General features: G+C 32.4%; 1 protein-coding gene across 11 annotated transcripts in view; it reads right to left on the reverse strand.

Annotated features, from left to right (window-relative positions):
- Positions 1-17,165, reverse strand: part of LOC139517728 (protocadherin alpha-10-like) — a 78,037-nt gene that overhangs the window by 40,706 nt on the left and 20,166 nt on the right. For 5 of the 11 annotated variants that reach the window (XR_011663194.1, XR_011663193.1, XM_071309098.1 and 2 more), the window contains 9 exons: positions 15,022-15,097; positions 6,138-6,209; positions 5,070-5,263; positions 2,844-2,933; positions 1,950-2,060; positions 1,558-1,659; positions 1,076-1,207; positions 686-770; positions 315-409 (listed from right to left, as the gene is read on the reverse strand). Coding sequence is in view for 8 of the 11 variants with exons in the window: in XM_071309098.1 (XP_071165199.1) it covers positions 315-409; positions 686-770; positions 1,076-1,207; positions 1,558-1,659; positions 1,950-2,060; positions 2,844-2,933; positions 5,070-5,263; positions 6,138-6,209; positions 15,022-15,091 (951 nt within the window). In the remaining 3 variants the exon portion in view is untranslated. Of the gene's footprint in view, positions 1-314; positions 410-685; positions 771-1,075; positions 1,208-1,557; positions 1,660-1,949; positions 2,061-2,843; positions 2,934-5,069; positions 5,264-6,137; positions 6,210-8,508; positions 8,542-15,021; positions 15,098-15,329; positions 15,451-17,165 lie in introns of those variants that run through there. The other 6 variants (XR_011663192.1, XM_071309094.1, XM_071309096.1 and 3 more) reach the window with 3 other exon arrangements.

Consider the following 17,165-nt stretch of genomic DNA (forward strand, 5'->3'; position numbering starts at 1 on the left):
ACAAAACGTAATAAAAATTTAATTTAGATATGGTTGGTTATTTCTAATCATCACAACCGACTAAGTTTGCACTGCTATATCAGCTATCATTGGTTAATTATGAAAACATAGAAACAGATGGTAATGTATGCTGAAGTCAATTTACCAGGCAGTATCATTGTCAAATTAATGAGTTGGTATAGTTTGGTTAATTTAGTATATAAGTATCATATATTGGTTAGATCAGGTACAAAAAAAAAGTGAAAATCAACACGATAAATAATTTCATGCTTCCGATGCACATTAATGGATTAACTTTCATCAGACATATTTACCTTCAGGATGACTATGTCGTTAGCATCACTCCCTAGCGGTCCATTAACACTTACAATACCAGTCTGATCATTGATAGTAAACTTTCCTTTAGGATCTGAAAATAAATTGATAAATATCCCAATCATTCAACAGAACAAATAGACATATTTTAATTACATAAGACTGGAATATAAGATTCCTATAGATATCTTCAGTACAATGTCAGTACATTTTGGCTTCTTGAAATAAGCAGTGTTTTAGTATGTACATGCATATGAGAATATGAGAACCGAGGGATGACAGTGAAAAAAGAAAACAAAATACTATCTTTATAAGCAAAAACTTTCAAAGACACAACATGTCAGTTACAAAACATATGTCAAAATATTACCTGTTAACTCATACTTCACGGCAGCATTTAGTGTGTCCTGATCAAAAGCTGAAACTGCTGATGGTGAAACTGTTACCAATGTTCCCTGTTGATTAAAAACAAAAATCAATTACAATTTCCATACTTCTTTCTACTTTAACTGTTAATACAATTTTCACATCTTATTGTCATTAAAATTTAACTTTTATATCAAGATATATTCGACAAGATTTTGTAAAATAACATAGATGATACGAAACTGTATCAATATAAGTCGAAAGAAATGATTTATAACTTAACATAAAAAAGATATATTCGACAAGATTTTGTAAAATAACATAGATGATACGAAACTGTATGAATATAAGTCGGAAGAAATGATTTATAACTTAACATAAAAAAACAACTTACCGGGACTGAATTGCCACTAACAGTTCCGAAATACTGGTCGAACACAAATTTAGGGTTCAAATCATCAGCATCGCCAACATTAATCCGTAATTTGACGGTAGAATTTAAACTGCTTCCACGCACTGGAGTATCCTACAAAGCATATATTAATAAGTGTTAGATAATATGTTGTAAACTCCATGTGTTTATAGTTGAATATTACTGTAATATTAACAGCATTATTCATTAAAGGAAGATTTTGTGCAAACGTTTATAAGAGAACAACCAAACACACAACCATCAAAAAAGGCATACATATATCAGTATCCATTTTTCAATAACGTTTCAGGGTCCATACAATTAACATTTATTACGTTCAACATATCTTGATGTAGCAAAGTGGTTGATGAATTCAACAGAACAGACAGAATAGCACTTGAGGTGGAGTTTAATAATATTTTTTGACATTTGATTTAGAGGTTCATATGAATAATGGTACAAACCTTTGCCATGATTTCTATTTCCATGTAAGTTGTCTGTTCAAAATCTAAATTCTTTTTCAGTGTTATATCTGGGTATAATGGATATTCATATTCAAAATAATCCTGAAAAAAATATTGAGTGAGTGGTGAATCAATGTGAATTCTCCGCAACTGGCATTTATTTTTTGAGAGGTAAGACAATTCTAGGACGAAAACAACAGAACTACGTATTACAACATTGATAACAACTTGCATTATTTGACTTAACATGAACGAAACTGAAAAAAGTTCCCGAGATTGAAAATAAAAAGGAAAACGATTGCGTCTTAGATTTTTAATCAATAACTATCAATGTCACTAAACTGATTGTGTATCTTAACATCTAACTCGTGCTGATAACATATTATTCCTACCGAGAAAGGACCAGGTAATATACTGTATGAAAACAAATCATTGCCGTCTCCAGATTTGTCATCGTCATGAGCTTTTGCATCTCTAAATATTGTCGTACCAGGGGCTGCATCCTGCAAAAATACAAGTAACATTAAACAATAAATTATTTGTTGATATTAATTAACAAGTTTTTCCTTCATTCATAATCAGACAGTAAAGGACAAAACGGTATCAATTGAAATTTACATCAGAATCTCATATCTCCTCATGCTGTAATAGTAAGTATTTGTTTTTTATGAAGGTGCCTTCTATAAAACACAGACTGTGTTTTAATATTTTTTGTCTTTAGACTGTGGTTGATTGATATATGTTTGTTCCTAATAACAGACTTTCCTGTGAAATTTTTTTGTATAAAACAATGTTATAATATTCTCTACACTTTATTCCGTCAGGAACAAATACTGTTTTATTTCTTCCAATTGAAATTCATACAATTTCTTCCCTTTGGAATTAAAATATAAAGGAATTTCTTTTCCATGACTTGCTAGTCTCGTTTGATTGGTATCTTTGTAACTTTGTAATAGTGAAAAATTATGTTCACGAGGACAAGAATTGAATGATTATGATAACACTTTCATTAGTAAATCTTAGGAATATGAAGATTATATTTATACATATTATTATTCATCCTTGCACTGGGAAAGACCATTTTAATCAGACAAATAAAAACACAACAACAAAATACATTGTGACAGTCTGTTGTTTCAGGCTAGTTACGGTTTTATGGAAGATATTCGGTCAGTGCAATCGCAGGGATATAAACAATTTTAAATAGGTTTTTTTTTGTATTGTATATTCTATATATAGTAAACATTTTTTTTCTATTTTGAAGCCTGCCAGATACATGTACTTACTTCACTTATGTTTACCGTATACTGATCTTGTGAGAAGGTCGGCGCATGGTCATTGACATCAACCAGGAGTACTCTTATTGTTACAGTCACCTACAAGGAGGATTAAGTATCGTAAGTAAGTAATGACAAAGCATGTTCTACATTTCAAGGTAAACAAATTGGTAAATAGACTGCTCAATTATCCGCCTAATAAACATCAGGGTATCAGATATGTTTTTTCATTTTCCATCATAAAACCTAATTTTTACACAATTGGTGTTTTTCACACAATATCACAAAGCAAGCTATGATTATTTGTGTATAGCTACTCTATCATATTTCAGCTATTAATATGATAAATACCGTGATGGACACTAATAAAAAAAAGAACTAGAAGTGATTTGATCGTCATACAAGTTCATTACAATTTGTTATGTAGGTGTTTCTTTAAAGAAACAAAAAGGACATGTACTAAGAATATTTCGCAACATCTGCCGAAAACAAACAAATTAAATAAATATAAAAATAATATTTATTCAAATCACCAGCCCAGTAGTCAGCACTTCTGTGTTGACATGAATATCAATTATGTGATCATTTTTATAAATTTTCTGTTACAAAACTTTGAAGTTTAAAAAAAAAATAAGGATTTTCTCATCCCAGGAATAGATTACCTTAGCCGTATTTGGCACAACTTTTTGAAATTTTGGGTCCTCAATGCTCTTCAACTTTGTACTTGTTTGGCTTTACAACTATTTTGATCTGAGCGTCACCGATGAGTCTTATGTAGACGAAACGCGCGTCTGGCGTAATAAATTATAATCCTGGTAACTTTGATAACTATTAACACCACTGGGTCGATGCCACTGCTGGTGGACGTTTCGTCCCCGAGGGTATCACCAGCCCAGTAGTCAGCACTTCGGTGTTGACATGAATATCAATTATGTGATCATTTTTATAAATTTTCTGTTACAAAACTTTGAAGTTTAAAAAAAAAAATAAGGATTTTCTTATCCCAGGAATAGATTACCTTAGCCGTATTTGGCACAACTTTTTGAAATTTTGGGTCCTCAATGCTCTTCAACTTTGTACTTGTTTGGCTTTACAACTATTTTGATCTGAGCGTCACTGATGAGTCTTATGTAGACGAAACGCGCGTCTAGCGTAATAAATTATAATCCTGGTAACTTTGATAACTATTTACACCACTGGGTCGATGCCACTGCTGGTGGACGTTTCGTCCCCGAGGGTATCACCAGCCCAGTAGTCAGCACTTTGGTGTTGACATGAATATCAATTATGTGATCATTTTTATAAATTTTCTGTTACAAAACTTTGAAGTTTAAAAAAAAAAATAAGGATTTTCTTATCCCAGGAATAGATTACCTTAGCCGTATTTGGCACAACTTTTTGAAATTTTGGGTCCTCAATGCTCTTCAACTTTGTACTTGTTTGGCTTTACAACTATTTTGATCTGAGCGTCACTGATGAGTCTTATGTAGACGAAACGCGCGTCTGGCGTAATAAATTATAATCCTGGTAACTTTGATAACTATTAACACCACTGGGTCGATGCCACTGCTGGTGGACGTTTCGTCCCCGAGGGTATCACCAGCCCAGTAGTCAGCACTTCGGTGTTGACATGAATATCAATTATGTGATCATTTTTATAAATTTTCTGTTACAAAACTTTGAAGTTTAAAAAAAAAAAAAAATAAGGATTTTCTTATCCCAGGAATAGATTACCTTAGCCGTATTTGGCACAACTTTTTGAAATTTTGGGTCCTCAATGCTCTTCAACTTTGTACTTGTTTGGCTTTACAACTATTTTGATCTGAGCGTCACTGATGAGTCTTATGTAGACGAAACGCGCGTCTGGCGTAATAAATTATAATCCTGGTAACTTTGATAACTATTATTTCTTTTAGTGTTAACAATAATTTATTCAGAAACAGATAAATAAATACATACATAAATAAAATACATGGATTGGAAAACAAGTGACAAGTTATTTTCTTTTAAAATGTATCGTAACTTTTGTCCACCTACTCTGAAGAAATGGCATCCAATAATAGTTCAAAATAAAGGCAACTGTATTATACCGCTGTTCAGAAGTCATTCATCCAAGAGAGATTTGAATAAATTCTATATTTCTGGTGTGCCAATGTAATGTTTGCAAATCAACAAATTTGATTCACGAAGTAAAACAAAACTATCAATATACTTCTTAAAAACGTGATAATTTACCGTAGAAGAAGGCTCTGTTTTTGGAGTACATCGAATACGCAGTGATAGGGAGCTTGAGCCTTTGTCTGTGTCTAGTTGTTGTTGTAATGTGATGTTCCTTGATGGTAGTTCTAGCCGAAGGTTAGCATTGTTGATTGGTTGTAAAGTGATCTCGTTCTCAGTGCCATAAGTATCCAATATACCTATCACAGAACCTATTAAGACATAGAATCAAAATAACAATTTCTGTTGAACAGACAATAGACACTTGTGTGCCTCTAGTGTACAGCGTTCGATATCTTCAATCGTAAACGACATATATAGTAATAAGAGAAAAGATGAATATAACAAAACATGTTTCATTTTATGATCTCCGGTTCTATGACAACATAAACTGAAGTTTTAACATTATATGGTTATTGCACAATGGCAAAACATTAAGCGAGTAATTGGGGTTCAATAAAACCGCTAAAGAATTAAATTTCATTAAGGAAGATGTTAAAGTTTTCAAATTCAATTAAATTAATGCATATTTCATTTTCGTTCCTCGTATATAGACTTGTTGAAATATCAACGATCAGACAAAGAATGATGTTTGACATATAAGTCTATCAAGCCAGATAAGTCACGTCTGACATAAACATTTATCAGGCTTTTCCAGTATATTGAATAATTTGTCTTAACCAACGATAGAAAGGAATTCAGACATTACGGTAATAAAACAAAGAATTGTAATAAAGACGGACAATGGACGCTGATATAAAACACAACATAATAATCATGATACTAATGGACACTAAACAATATTAGGCATCGCTTTTCTTATACACGCATCCTAGACTCTCGTAGACAAATTAAAAACCATTGAAGATTTAACTATGTCTTTAAAGGATGTTTACTAAAAACTATTTGTAGTCAACACAGTATTTATATCAGCACCTGATAAAATGTCTACTAAGAGAACTTATATTTTATACCTGACAAGCCACTGAGTTTTTCTTATAGTAAAAGAAACTTCATGTTAAAGATAAGTCAGGATGTATCAAATATGTTTCCATTTTAAATACAATTTACAAACATTTTACTCACCAACTGGAGTATCTTCTGGAATGTTCCGTATAAAAGTTTCATAGCTACCAAAAGATATTGTGGTACAGGGATCTGTAAATAAGAATTATGATTTTAAATATGTTCAAAATGAAATTTTACACAATCTTTGTACAATAATACAAATTTGCTTTCTGTGTGTTTACTATTGACAGCAAGATTTTATAATAGCTTAAACTTTTAGCTAGATATAGGAAGATGTGGTGTGAGTGCCAATGAGACAACTCTCCATACAAATAACAATTTAAAAAGTAAACCATTATAGGTTAAAGTACGGCCTTCAACACGGAGCCTTGGCTCACACCGGACAAGCTGTTTGAATATTTATTTGTATATTACAATATTGCAGTATGTTAATATGTAAAGGACTTTTGTTTTGTACATGTGTTTCTGTAACATTGTCTTTATAACATGTATACTTTTCAAATATATATAATATGAAATGAATTTTGACTTTAGAGGGACTGAAAATTGTGTTGGAGTCCCTTTTTTCACCATCAAAGATATATATAAATTTTTTTAGATACAGCATATATGAGAAAGGTCTTAACTTTGCTGTAATGCCATTCTAAATGTGAATCTAACATGAACGATTGTGAAGAGTTTTATTTTCGGTAAAATATGAACACAATATAATAAATTTCTTTGAGTGGACCGATATTTCAAAATGATTTCCACTTCACATTAAAACTGTACTGCATTTTAACTTTGTTTATTCAAAGTTGCTGTTTCATTTCAAGATTTTCTTTTTACTTGCAAAATTCTATAATATTGTAAAGATGTTCTGATTTCTATCTCAGACTATTCAACTTTTGATTCTACCTCTCATTATAGAACTTTTGTCTATCAACATATCAAAATCCATTGTTTGGTTTTTGTTTGAAGTAATATCTTATCATACAAAAAATCCGATATACAACGAATCCTACGGGGAAAATCAAATCAAATAAAAGATGGTATTATCATTAGACTCTATACTGTGAATTACGTAGTAAATAATGATATATAAGCAATAATTCATTCTAGTAACAATAATACAGTTGTTTCAATGTTTTCAATAAGTATTGACAGAATGTAGAATTTAGCCACAGTTCTTTGCTAGCAATATAGGTTTTTCATGGTTATTTTTATCAATTTTTATGTCATCTTACATCTGATACTCATACGGCCCCGTCAATAATATATCAATACACTAATCTCTGTCGTCTTCCAAACAAAATTTTAATCAAATATTCATTCCAAGAAATGTATCTTAACAAGCTAAGGTCATGCGCTCTATTTTACCTATTCTCAAAAACATGCACATGCTAACATAAGCAATGCTTTCCATTTCTACACAACCAAACTTTTGTTTTGTCATTAAACTTGCAAGTTATAAAGAAGTCTATCAGAACAACAATGATTTGGATGAGGACTGATCAACTATATTTAGGCAAACGAGATGACCTCGTGAATAGGAAAAATTTACATTATGCAGCTGAATCCCCCTAAAATCATCACTATATTTTCGCATGTCATGCTTATAGTAAGACAAGGTGTTCCGTAACTCAATGTATAATTAAATATAGTGCCCACTTATTTCCTATAAGGGTTTAAAATATGCTTTTCTGTATATATTTGCTCCAAATGAGCGTCAAAACATCTGATTCGTATAAGAGAGGTGAAAGATACCAGAGGGACATTCAAACTCATAAGTGTTAATAAACCGACAACGCCATTGCTAACAAAAAAAAGACCAACAGTTAAACAAGTTTACAAAGCACGTCATAGAAAACTAAAGGCGAACCCCACCAAAAACTTGGAGTGATCTCAGGTGCTCCGGGAGTATAAGGCAGATCCTGCTCCAGATGTGGCACCCAATTGGTATATATATTATTTCTGTGTACATATACAGCACATACAGAGATTCTGGGTATGAGTTGACTTCATAACAACATTCTTTACTAGTTATACAATATTTTATTCAAAAAGCAATGACAAACACTTTTATATATCTCGCCGCCGTGACATTGCCCACGTTAACTGATGGGACATTAATCCACCATTATTTAAGTAATCAATCATTTGTTGTGGATTGACTTCTTACAAATTCAAAGTTGTGTAAATAAATTCTTAACAACTACAAATGGTAATAACCTAAACAGAAAATACGTTTTAATAGGACCATTGTAATAGCTTGCTCGTTTAACAATACTTCCATTTTAGAATATAACTTTCTGATATGTTACTGTTTAAGCCATACAAAGTTTTTCCAAAGCATATAATTACAAAATAAGTATAAATTAATGTGCTGTTAGTGTGATTACAGCATACAGGTACTGATGATTATAGGGTTGTAACATTCGGAACTTACATGGGGATGGACAGTTGATACAAATTGTCGTGTCTGGAAAATAATTGTATAACAACAGAAATTGTTAGATATTCTGTTAAACTTTTCCCAATAGGCACCATTATGAAAGCTGAACATGACATTATATAATAGCTTCAATGGAATCACAAAAAGGTGTAAATAATGTTGATGTATCCATTACTGATTGATGGGAATTCATTCTCTTAATGATAGTTAAGTGTCTTGATGTCAATTAGATGGAAATGTCATTTATAAATAATGATAAATGTATCGAACATTGATTTGTGACTTTATATTTGTCTTTGACTTATTCTAAAAATAGAACAATAATAATGAAGAAAATGAAGAGATGTGGGTAAGTAAACGTCAGTGAGACAGCAACCAAACGACAAATATATAAAACACGCGTACAGAGGGAAACACACAATTTTCATTAAAAGACATGTGTTTAAATGATATGTCAAGTTCTTAATTATACAGATTTGGTAAAAATCTGTATAATTTATCAGAAACAATTAAAGACCTCCCATTATGCCCGTGTCACACTGTCCCGATTTTTACGCCGATGGCAACACGATTATGGAAATTTTCAAAATCGGGACTGATCGTATCCAGATCGGGCTATTCGTAGTGCCATCTCTAACCTTAGAAGAACCATCGGCCACTTTTTCTAGCCTTCGGGGACAACTTCGGGAAGGGTTCTAAATTTTTTAACATGTTAAAAAATCCCCGAAGGTGCGTCCGATGTTGAGGGTTCGTATTTAGTTCGTATCACCATCCTCACCATCGTAATGTCACCGGGAATGCATCTTTGAACATCGTATTGCATTCGTGTTTCCATCGTTTCCATCGGGCAGTTTTGACATTACGATGACTACACGAATGAATCACGAAGCTACCCAAAGGTCTTACGATAGCAACACGACTCCATAACCGTTTTGTTTTCTATATATCATATTTTGCGGCATTTGTTGCTTTCCCCACATCCTTCCTTTTGTCTATATTATGATATTCTCCTGGAAAGAGCTCTTTTTGAATAAAAGGGATCAACGAACCCATTACCTTACCTTTAAGATAGATCAGTAAACATGGGCATAATTATGGGTGATTATTCAGACTAGTGCACACATTTTACAGTTCAAACAAGCTGTACACGACGTCTTTCAGACATCGTATGGCCATCGCGCAATCGTCGTAATCCATCGTGTAGCCTTCGTAATCCATCGTATAGCCTTCGTAATCCATCGTGTAGCCTTCGTGATCCATCGTGTAGGCTTCGGCTGAGATATGAAGCTTAAATACCCGTCTTCGGTTAACCTTCGTATGTCCATCTTTTGCTATCGTATATAATTTCGGCACCATCGTATAGACTTCGTTATTCATCGTACTTGCTTCGGTCATTTTTTGGTATTTTAACGAGATCGGGACCAACTTCGTACGAACTTACAATTTTCGCATTCGGGTGTCAATCGTATATAAAAATCGGGACAGTGTGACGCGGGCATTAACAATGATGTATATTTTACATAATATTTTACATAATATTAACAAGATTTATATTATGAATAAAATTGAGAATGGAAATGGGGAATGTGTCAAAGAGACAACGACCCGACCAAATAAAAAACAACAGCAGAGGGTCACCAACAGGTCTTCAATGTAGCGAGAAATTCCCGTACCCGGAGGCGTCCTTCAGCTGGCCCCTAAACAAATATATACTAGAAATCTATCAACTGTTTTTGCTTGCTAGTTTGTTTTGTACTTGTGCGTATCACGAAGAAGATTTTAGACACATTTCCTTTAATATATAGCTTTTCACTCTAATAAACTAGAACGGTACAGTATGTAAGATCCTGAGGTTTTTTAGTTTCTTTTATTTAAGTATTTTTCTTTTCTTATTGTATGCCTTATGTTTCATTTGCATGTCCCCACATCTCCTCGTGATGACATCAGAAGGAAGAGGTGGTATGAATGCCAATGAGACAACTCTCCATCCAAATAACAATTTATAAAAGTAAACCATTATAGGTCAAGGTACGGCCTTAATCACGGAGCCTTGGCTCACACCGAACAGCAAGCTATAAAGGTCCCCAAAAAATACTAGTGTAAAACCATTCAAACAGGAAAGAAAAAAACAAAAGTATAATCTATATAAAAACGAGAAACGAGAAACACGTATGAACTACATAAACAGACGACAACTATACTGTACATCAGATTCCTGACTTAGGACAGGTACAAACATTTGCAGCCTACCGTAATTTTCTATTAGCATCATAAAATATTAAAACAGCATTTTGGTCACTAAAAGTAACGCCTACGGTCATTTAAGAATTACTTAGTAAGGGGCTTATTGTGTAATTCAGTAGTGTATCTCCTTATCATCAATCACTGTATATTCTCTTAACGCGAGCAATCATTTCATCTCATCAAAATGACGGGTTCTGTTTACTTATAAGAATATACTCGCAAAGATGTTGATTACACTTTTGGACAATATAGAATCATCATGGTTTTAAAATGTTTATATGAGAAAGTGTTCAAATATAAATGATTTTGGGAGTATTTCACAAACAAGATTCTGAAGATAAAATTGCCCTTACATTTCGTAATATAAAGGTATATAGGTAAAACAAGTGCCTGTGACATTTCAGCATGCCACAGCCTGTGATATTTCAGCATGCCACAAACAGATCCTTTGGGTTGTTGCAAGGGTTTCTATAAACACTGCGAGTGTTTCCCTTTCTCAAATGACCCATTCAATTTAGTGTATGTATTCAAAAAAATAAAATATACATATGCAAGTATATATAATTAACCAATTTCCTCACCTGTCAGACACTCCCAAACAAGAATATTCACTCACGTTGGTAAAATAGTAAACCGAAATAGACTTTAGTAGTTAAACATCAAATTAGAGAGTGAAATTAATTACATCGCCTCACTGTCATGCCATGACAGTTTACATAATTTGGTGTTGCTAGAACACAACTGTTTGACGCCATAATTTGGTTCTCTAACAAGTAGAAACAGTCAAAATAGAAACTAAATACCGAATATAAATGCTTATTTGTCAAGAGTAGATATATATTAACAGCATTCCAAAATGTCAATTATTCGGATTGGTGTCATTCAACTTCATTCTTTATAGACAGCTGTGTGCGTTCTGTAGAGATTCAAGCATACCTAGCCATAGCTTGAACAATGAGCAAAACCAATACCATAAAGTAGACTTCGAAAAGCCACGGTTAAAAACTGTAAAAACGTTTAAATGGGAAAAACTTACAGCCTTAATTTTGTTAAAAATAATAAATAAGCGTAAAAGATATATAGTAGACAGAAACAACGACAACCACTAATACAAAGGGTTCTGACTTGGTAAAATATGGCGGGGTAAAACATGTTTTATGAGTCCTCAACTCTGCTTTACTCATAGGATCGGCACTCGAAGCACTTGAACACAAGATAAAACACAAATTACCGATCTAATTATGCTCACATTAACAAACAGCTATAGTTCAAAGTAGATTTCAACAAATACCTGAATATTAATCAGTACACATCCTACGAATTTAGTGTAAAGACTTAAACATTCTTAAATAGCAGGACCTAGTTCAATCCTAAAACATAGGTATAGACAGGATGTAGGACCAACATTTTCATAGCTGTATAACAATATAGTTTACTCATCTTTTGAGTAAGTTTATTCTAAGAATCAATACATAAGCCATACATGGGTCGTTTCTAAATTTACGGGCTCTTTAAACGACCCCAACGTTAGAATTTGGATGTTAAATCCGGTTTGTTATAAGATTTCTACATGTACAGCCAAACTATGAACCAAAAATGTTTATCTATGAAAGAATAAAGTTGTTTTTTGGTAATTTGTTGTTATGTTCATACATTGAAATCATCACTACAGACACAGATATAGCGGATGAAATTTAAAATAAATACACTGAACGAAGGTGATAAATGAACCGCATTGTTCAAAATAGGAAGGGGGTGAAAAATGTTCTCTTATGTTGTATTTGTGTGAAGTTACCCGTGCGAAACTGATATATACTAACTAGTCTTTTCTTTAAATAAATTAGAATATCCGAAACACACTCGCATACCACATTCGGGTAATGTCAATGGTTAAAGGTTGTGTATAATTTAAATTGTTTAGTGTATCTTGTGCAATATAACCTACTCCCAATGAGTCGTCTGTGAATATGCTGACACAATGTTTGCTTAATCAACAATTCTCAACAGGGTTTGAAATAACGTCTTTTGTTGCGTTTTAAATTGTTTCTAATACATATTTTAACAATTTCCAAATGATCTGACACCTATCGGAATAAGAAAGTATAACATACAATCAATTATGTACAAAAATGTTTCTTGTTTTGTCTAAACATAACTGATCATGATTTATGTATTCAGATACAGATGGATTTGAACATTTTCATCATGCAATGATTACCAGAGTGCCAGTCTTTTAGTAAAAGACACATATGAAATCGAAATAATGAATTCGATAAACCATTTAAAAAGAATTAAATCGCGTTGTATGCAAGACATTCTTCAAGTGTCTGTTCCAGGTCTGATGTCAATTATTATTGTTGTATGCTAATTGTTAAAATAACGTGTTTAGATAGATAACGAAGACCACCTACTCGACACATAATGAAGCTCATTGGTCTCGTTGATCGTGTTTTCTCGGCAAAAAGCTTCATAAAACTTAATAAACAAATTTGATTTTTATAGGCAACTTACAATCTCCAGATAAAGTATAAACATTGCAACGAAACTACGAAAATTTCGAAAGTTTAGTCTCATTTTCTTCTAAATAGCATGGTTACACATGTTTTTCTTCTTAAAAAAAATCACCTAGCCCAACAACAAATATCAAAATCACCAAAATGACCATCCAGTGTGAAATTGAATCCACTTTCCTTTAACACGAATGTATCGTATTTTGACGTTTTGTAATCACAGATAGAATGTTTCAATACAGTAAGTTGTTTCAATGTATTACAACAGTTTAAATATAACATCGAGTTTTGATCAAACTTATTTTCAAATACCAAGCAAGTCCTATTAAGTCTGAGTATATTTTCAAACATATCTGGCACCGATGCGGTACATCCAAGCATAATGCTTGCAGTCAATCCAGTACTGTTCATTACTTACTTATTGATTTGAGTCGATAAATTAACAGCTACTTGGAAAGATAAAAATAGACTGAGCTGAAATTAATTTACAATGACCGAAGGAACTTAACAGTACTGAATTTATTGTTATTGTAGATATGTCTGGGGGGAAAAGACATGATGTATGAAATCAATGTTCAGTCTTTAAAGACCAGTGCAGATCAAAATCCCCCAAAAAGTGATGGCTTAAGTCGAGAATTCTTTCTACTAGTCAGTTTGATATAATCTTGAAGTAAGTATTGCATACAACGATCAACAGAAAAAATGCCCCGTCAAATGATATAAATTGATAAAAAAAAAATCCACCATTTCTGGATTATTTCCTGAAAGGTTGTTATAATAATGTAAGATTTGACCCTTCACACAACAGATTTGATTTACAATTAATATTTTATAACTATTTCCTTAAGCGTATATATTGGATGACTTTCTTGCATGTTAGAATCTATTATGAATATCGAGTCTGTAGCATTACCAACGATTTCTATTCAAAACAACCGAAGGGGTTTGTATTTTGTTTTCTTTCTTTCTTTCACAGAATTCAATTGCATTAAAAATTTGTTCTCAGCTGAATGTTAAGGTTATAGTCCAGTCAACATTGCTTGCCAATGTATTTATATGCATTGGGACAATATAAATATTAGCTATCGTGTTGAGACCAATTTTTAAATCACAATTATTGACTGAACAAGTAAACTGGTTATTTAATTTTGTTTATTTGGACTTTTTAAAAATATTTGAATTACTTTTCTATCTTAAATACGTTTGTAATCTGATCGGGAATGTTCACATAATATACACAAATTGTACAGATTATATCAAAACTACTATACAAAAGAAAATAATGCCGTACAAAACGCTACATTATATCAAAATAATGCGTGTATTTGTTATCAATCTGTATATATCCTTCAAAAAAACAATTTAGCCTTGGTCGAGCCATTTCAATTGAATAATGACATGGGTTTGTAAAACTGCAATTATATATAAATGTTTACTCTTTATAAAAGTTTGAAGTTAAAATATTGCCAAAAAAAGACGATGCATGTGCTAATCATTTTGAAAACAAACAATCGTAGCATTTATATAGCAGAAATGATGCCCGATGCATAAAGTTGATATATCAGAATGCTTCATTGGTGGCCTTCGGCTTTTGTCTGCTCTATGGTCGGGTTGTTGTCTCTTTGACACATTCCCCATTTCCATTCTCAATTTTATCACATTTGTTTTAAATTTTCTACACAAAAGATCGCACATCATTCACAATTTAAGTTTGGACTGAGTTCTTAAACGAAATTAAAATAATTTGACTTACCCGTTGCTCCTATCTGAATAACAAATCTAATTAAACAGAGACAAAACAAATTTCCTTTCTTAATCCTCATAGCTCACTGAAAAATAAATAAAAAATTGTCATGTCTCATAATTTTTATCAAATTTGAACGACTTGTAAAATTTAAGCACATTATAAAAGCCAATTAAAATCCACTAATTCAATTTCCCTGGAAGTTGAATATACATAGAGCAGCATAAACAAACCAATTTGGTCGAAAGGCTAATTGTTCTGTCTGAATAACATCTCCGCTGCCAACAACTTATTCCGAAACCTTAATTAATACACACATGCTACCCTGGTCCAATCAATCCAATATCCTAACTGGCTTCTTCATCACAAATGTTCCGTCAAATAGTTGGACATTGAACGTTTCTTAAATAAACGAGCTTAGTATGCCATGGGGATGGATAATACTGGAACGTTATGGTATTTTACTTAATATTAAAGGCTTTATTCGGGTGAAAACTAAGTGGATTGAATCGACTGAAGTTAGTGAAATTAAAATTGTGAATTGATAAGACAAACTATTAATATATCATATGTACTTTGTAACTTTACTTGATTTAATACAGATGCAAAATGACACAATACAATCGCAACTTGTACGCTTCAGTGGAAACCTACAGGAGTGTGTATTACAAACATATCTTTTTCCGCGACAGTATAACAAGTGATGTCAAATCGATCATATTAGCAACAATCAGTGTAATTAATTTTAATCTTTAAACTGCATCAGCAAATTATTTTTCAATAAAATTGATGTGTTGGCGATAGAGCACGGAATTAGGAATCGGGAGACCAGCTATTTGACAAGAAAGGTTAATTGTCGATTTCAAAGCTAAAAAACTCTCACTAATGGTAGAGAATGATAACATTGGAAAATCAATTACTTTATTGCAGGGATATGCCTTTCTCATGGCATATCTAAAGCGTGCATGAAAATTAGAATACAGCACCAGAAAAAACAATAATAGCTCCAGTCGTTAGAAGAAATATGATTACGGTTAATTAGGCAATGATATTGCATAACTTTCGTTATAACAATTGTAACTATAGTTTTCAACTTTAGCTCAATACACTGAATTTTGGCGCAATACTTGTGTAATAATGTTTCATCAATCTGCATTTGAATTGATAACACGCCCAGTTTGAACTCTAACAATAAATAGAAATGTGCAAATTCATCAATTTGATAAAAATTGTTTCTGATATTTTATAATGCATTTGACGCAACTCCTTTTAAACCTTTTACTTCGTAAATACATTCCCAATCACTTAAAAGATATTTGTTTTACGAGTTGATAATGATTATACTATCTACCCGGAGTAGCTTTTGGCTATGTCATTTAATGTTCGTTTTATACACATTAAATTATTAGATCTGCTTGTCCAGTAATGGTTAAATAAAATAAAGTGTAATGTTTTATTTCCTTAAATGGCTATACCATAATTTTTATACGTTTATTACATTCTTGTCTGGCGCCTAGTAAAACGGTAAAAAGTCTAAATATGTCTTTATTCTATCACTTAAATCTCTTTCGTGTCGCAAACGTCTCAAATTAATAACTTCAACTGCTTGGACAGGGAACGACGCGAGAAAAATAATTCGAATACTCCTGTTCTTTCTTTAATGATTTTTTTTTTCAAGAATGGATACCCCAATGATTGACTGCTCTATAGATATCAGTATACAATGTCGTCATTCGTTTGTTTTCTTCAATCCGACAGCAAAACCTTTCACATAGTAGAGTGTCTGTTTGGCTGTGCGAGATGGACACAGCGAAGTCCCGACAGTATTAATCTAATGCATAGATAGTGAGATGTCAATCTTTCCTCAACGTTTCACGTTGAACTACCCTTGCAACAACTCTTAAAGGAGTCTGTAGTGTCATTCCAAGTTCCACGTCCTTCATGTCGATTGGTTGATTACTTTGCAGGACCTACCTTAGGTATTTACTGGTAAACATACATCAACTATTTGTCACTGGATTCCAAACAACTTCTTACCACTAGAAAAAGGTTTGAATAAATATTCGTACAAAAAATGTCACTGTGCACCCAATTAATTTAAAACTAACGCGAGGTGTTTTCGATGTTCTGTTTCTGTATAGTCCAGTAGTCAT

This window comes from Mytilus edulis, chromosome 3, assembly GCF_963676685.1.
Source record: "Mytilus edulis chromosome 3, xbMytEdul2.2, whole genome shotgun sequence".
NCBI lineage: Eukaryota > Metazoa > Mollusca > Bivalvia > Mytilida > Mytilidae > Mytilus > Mytilus edulis.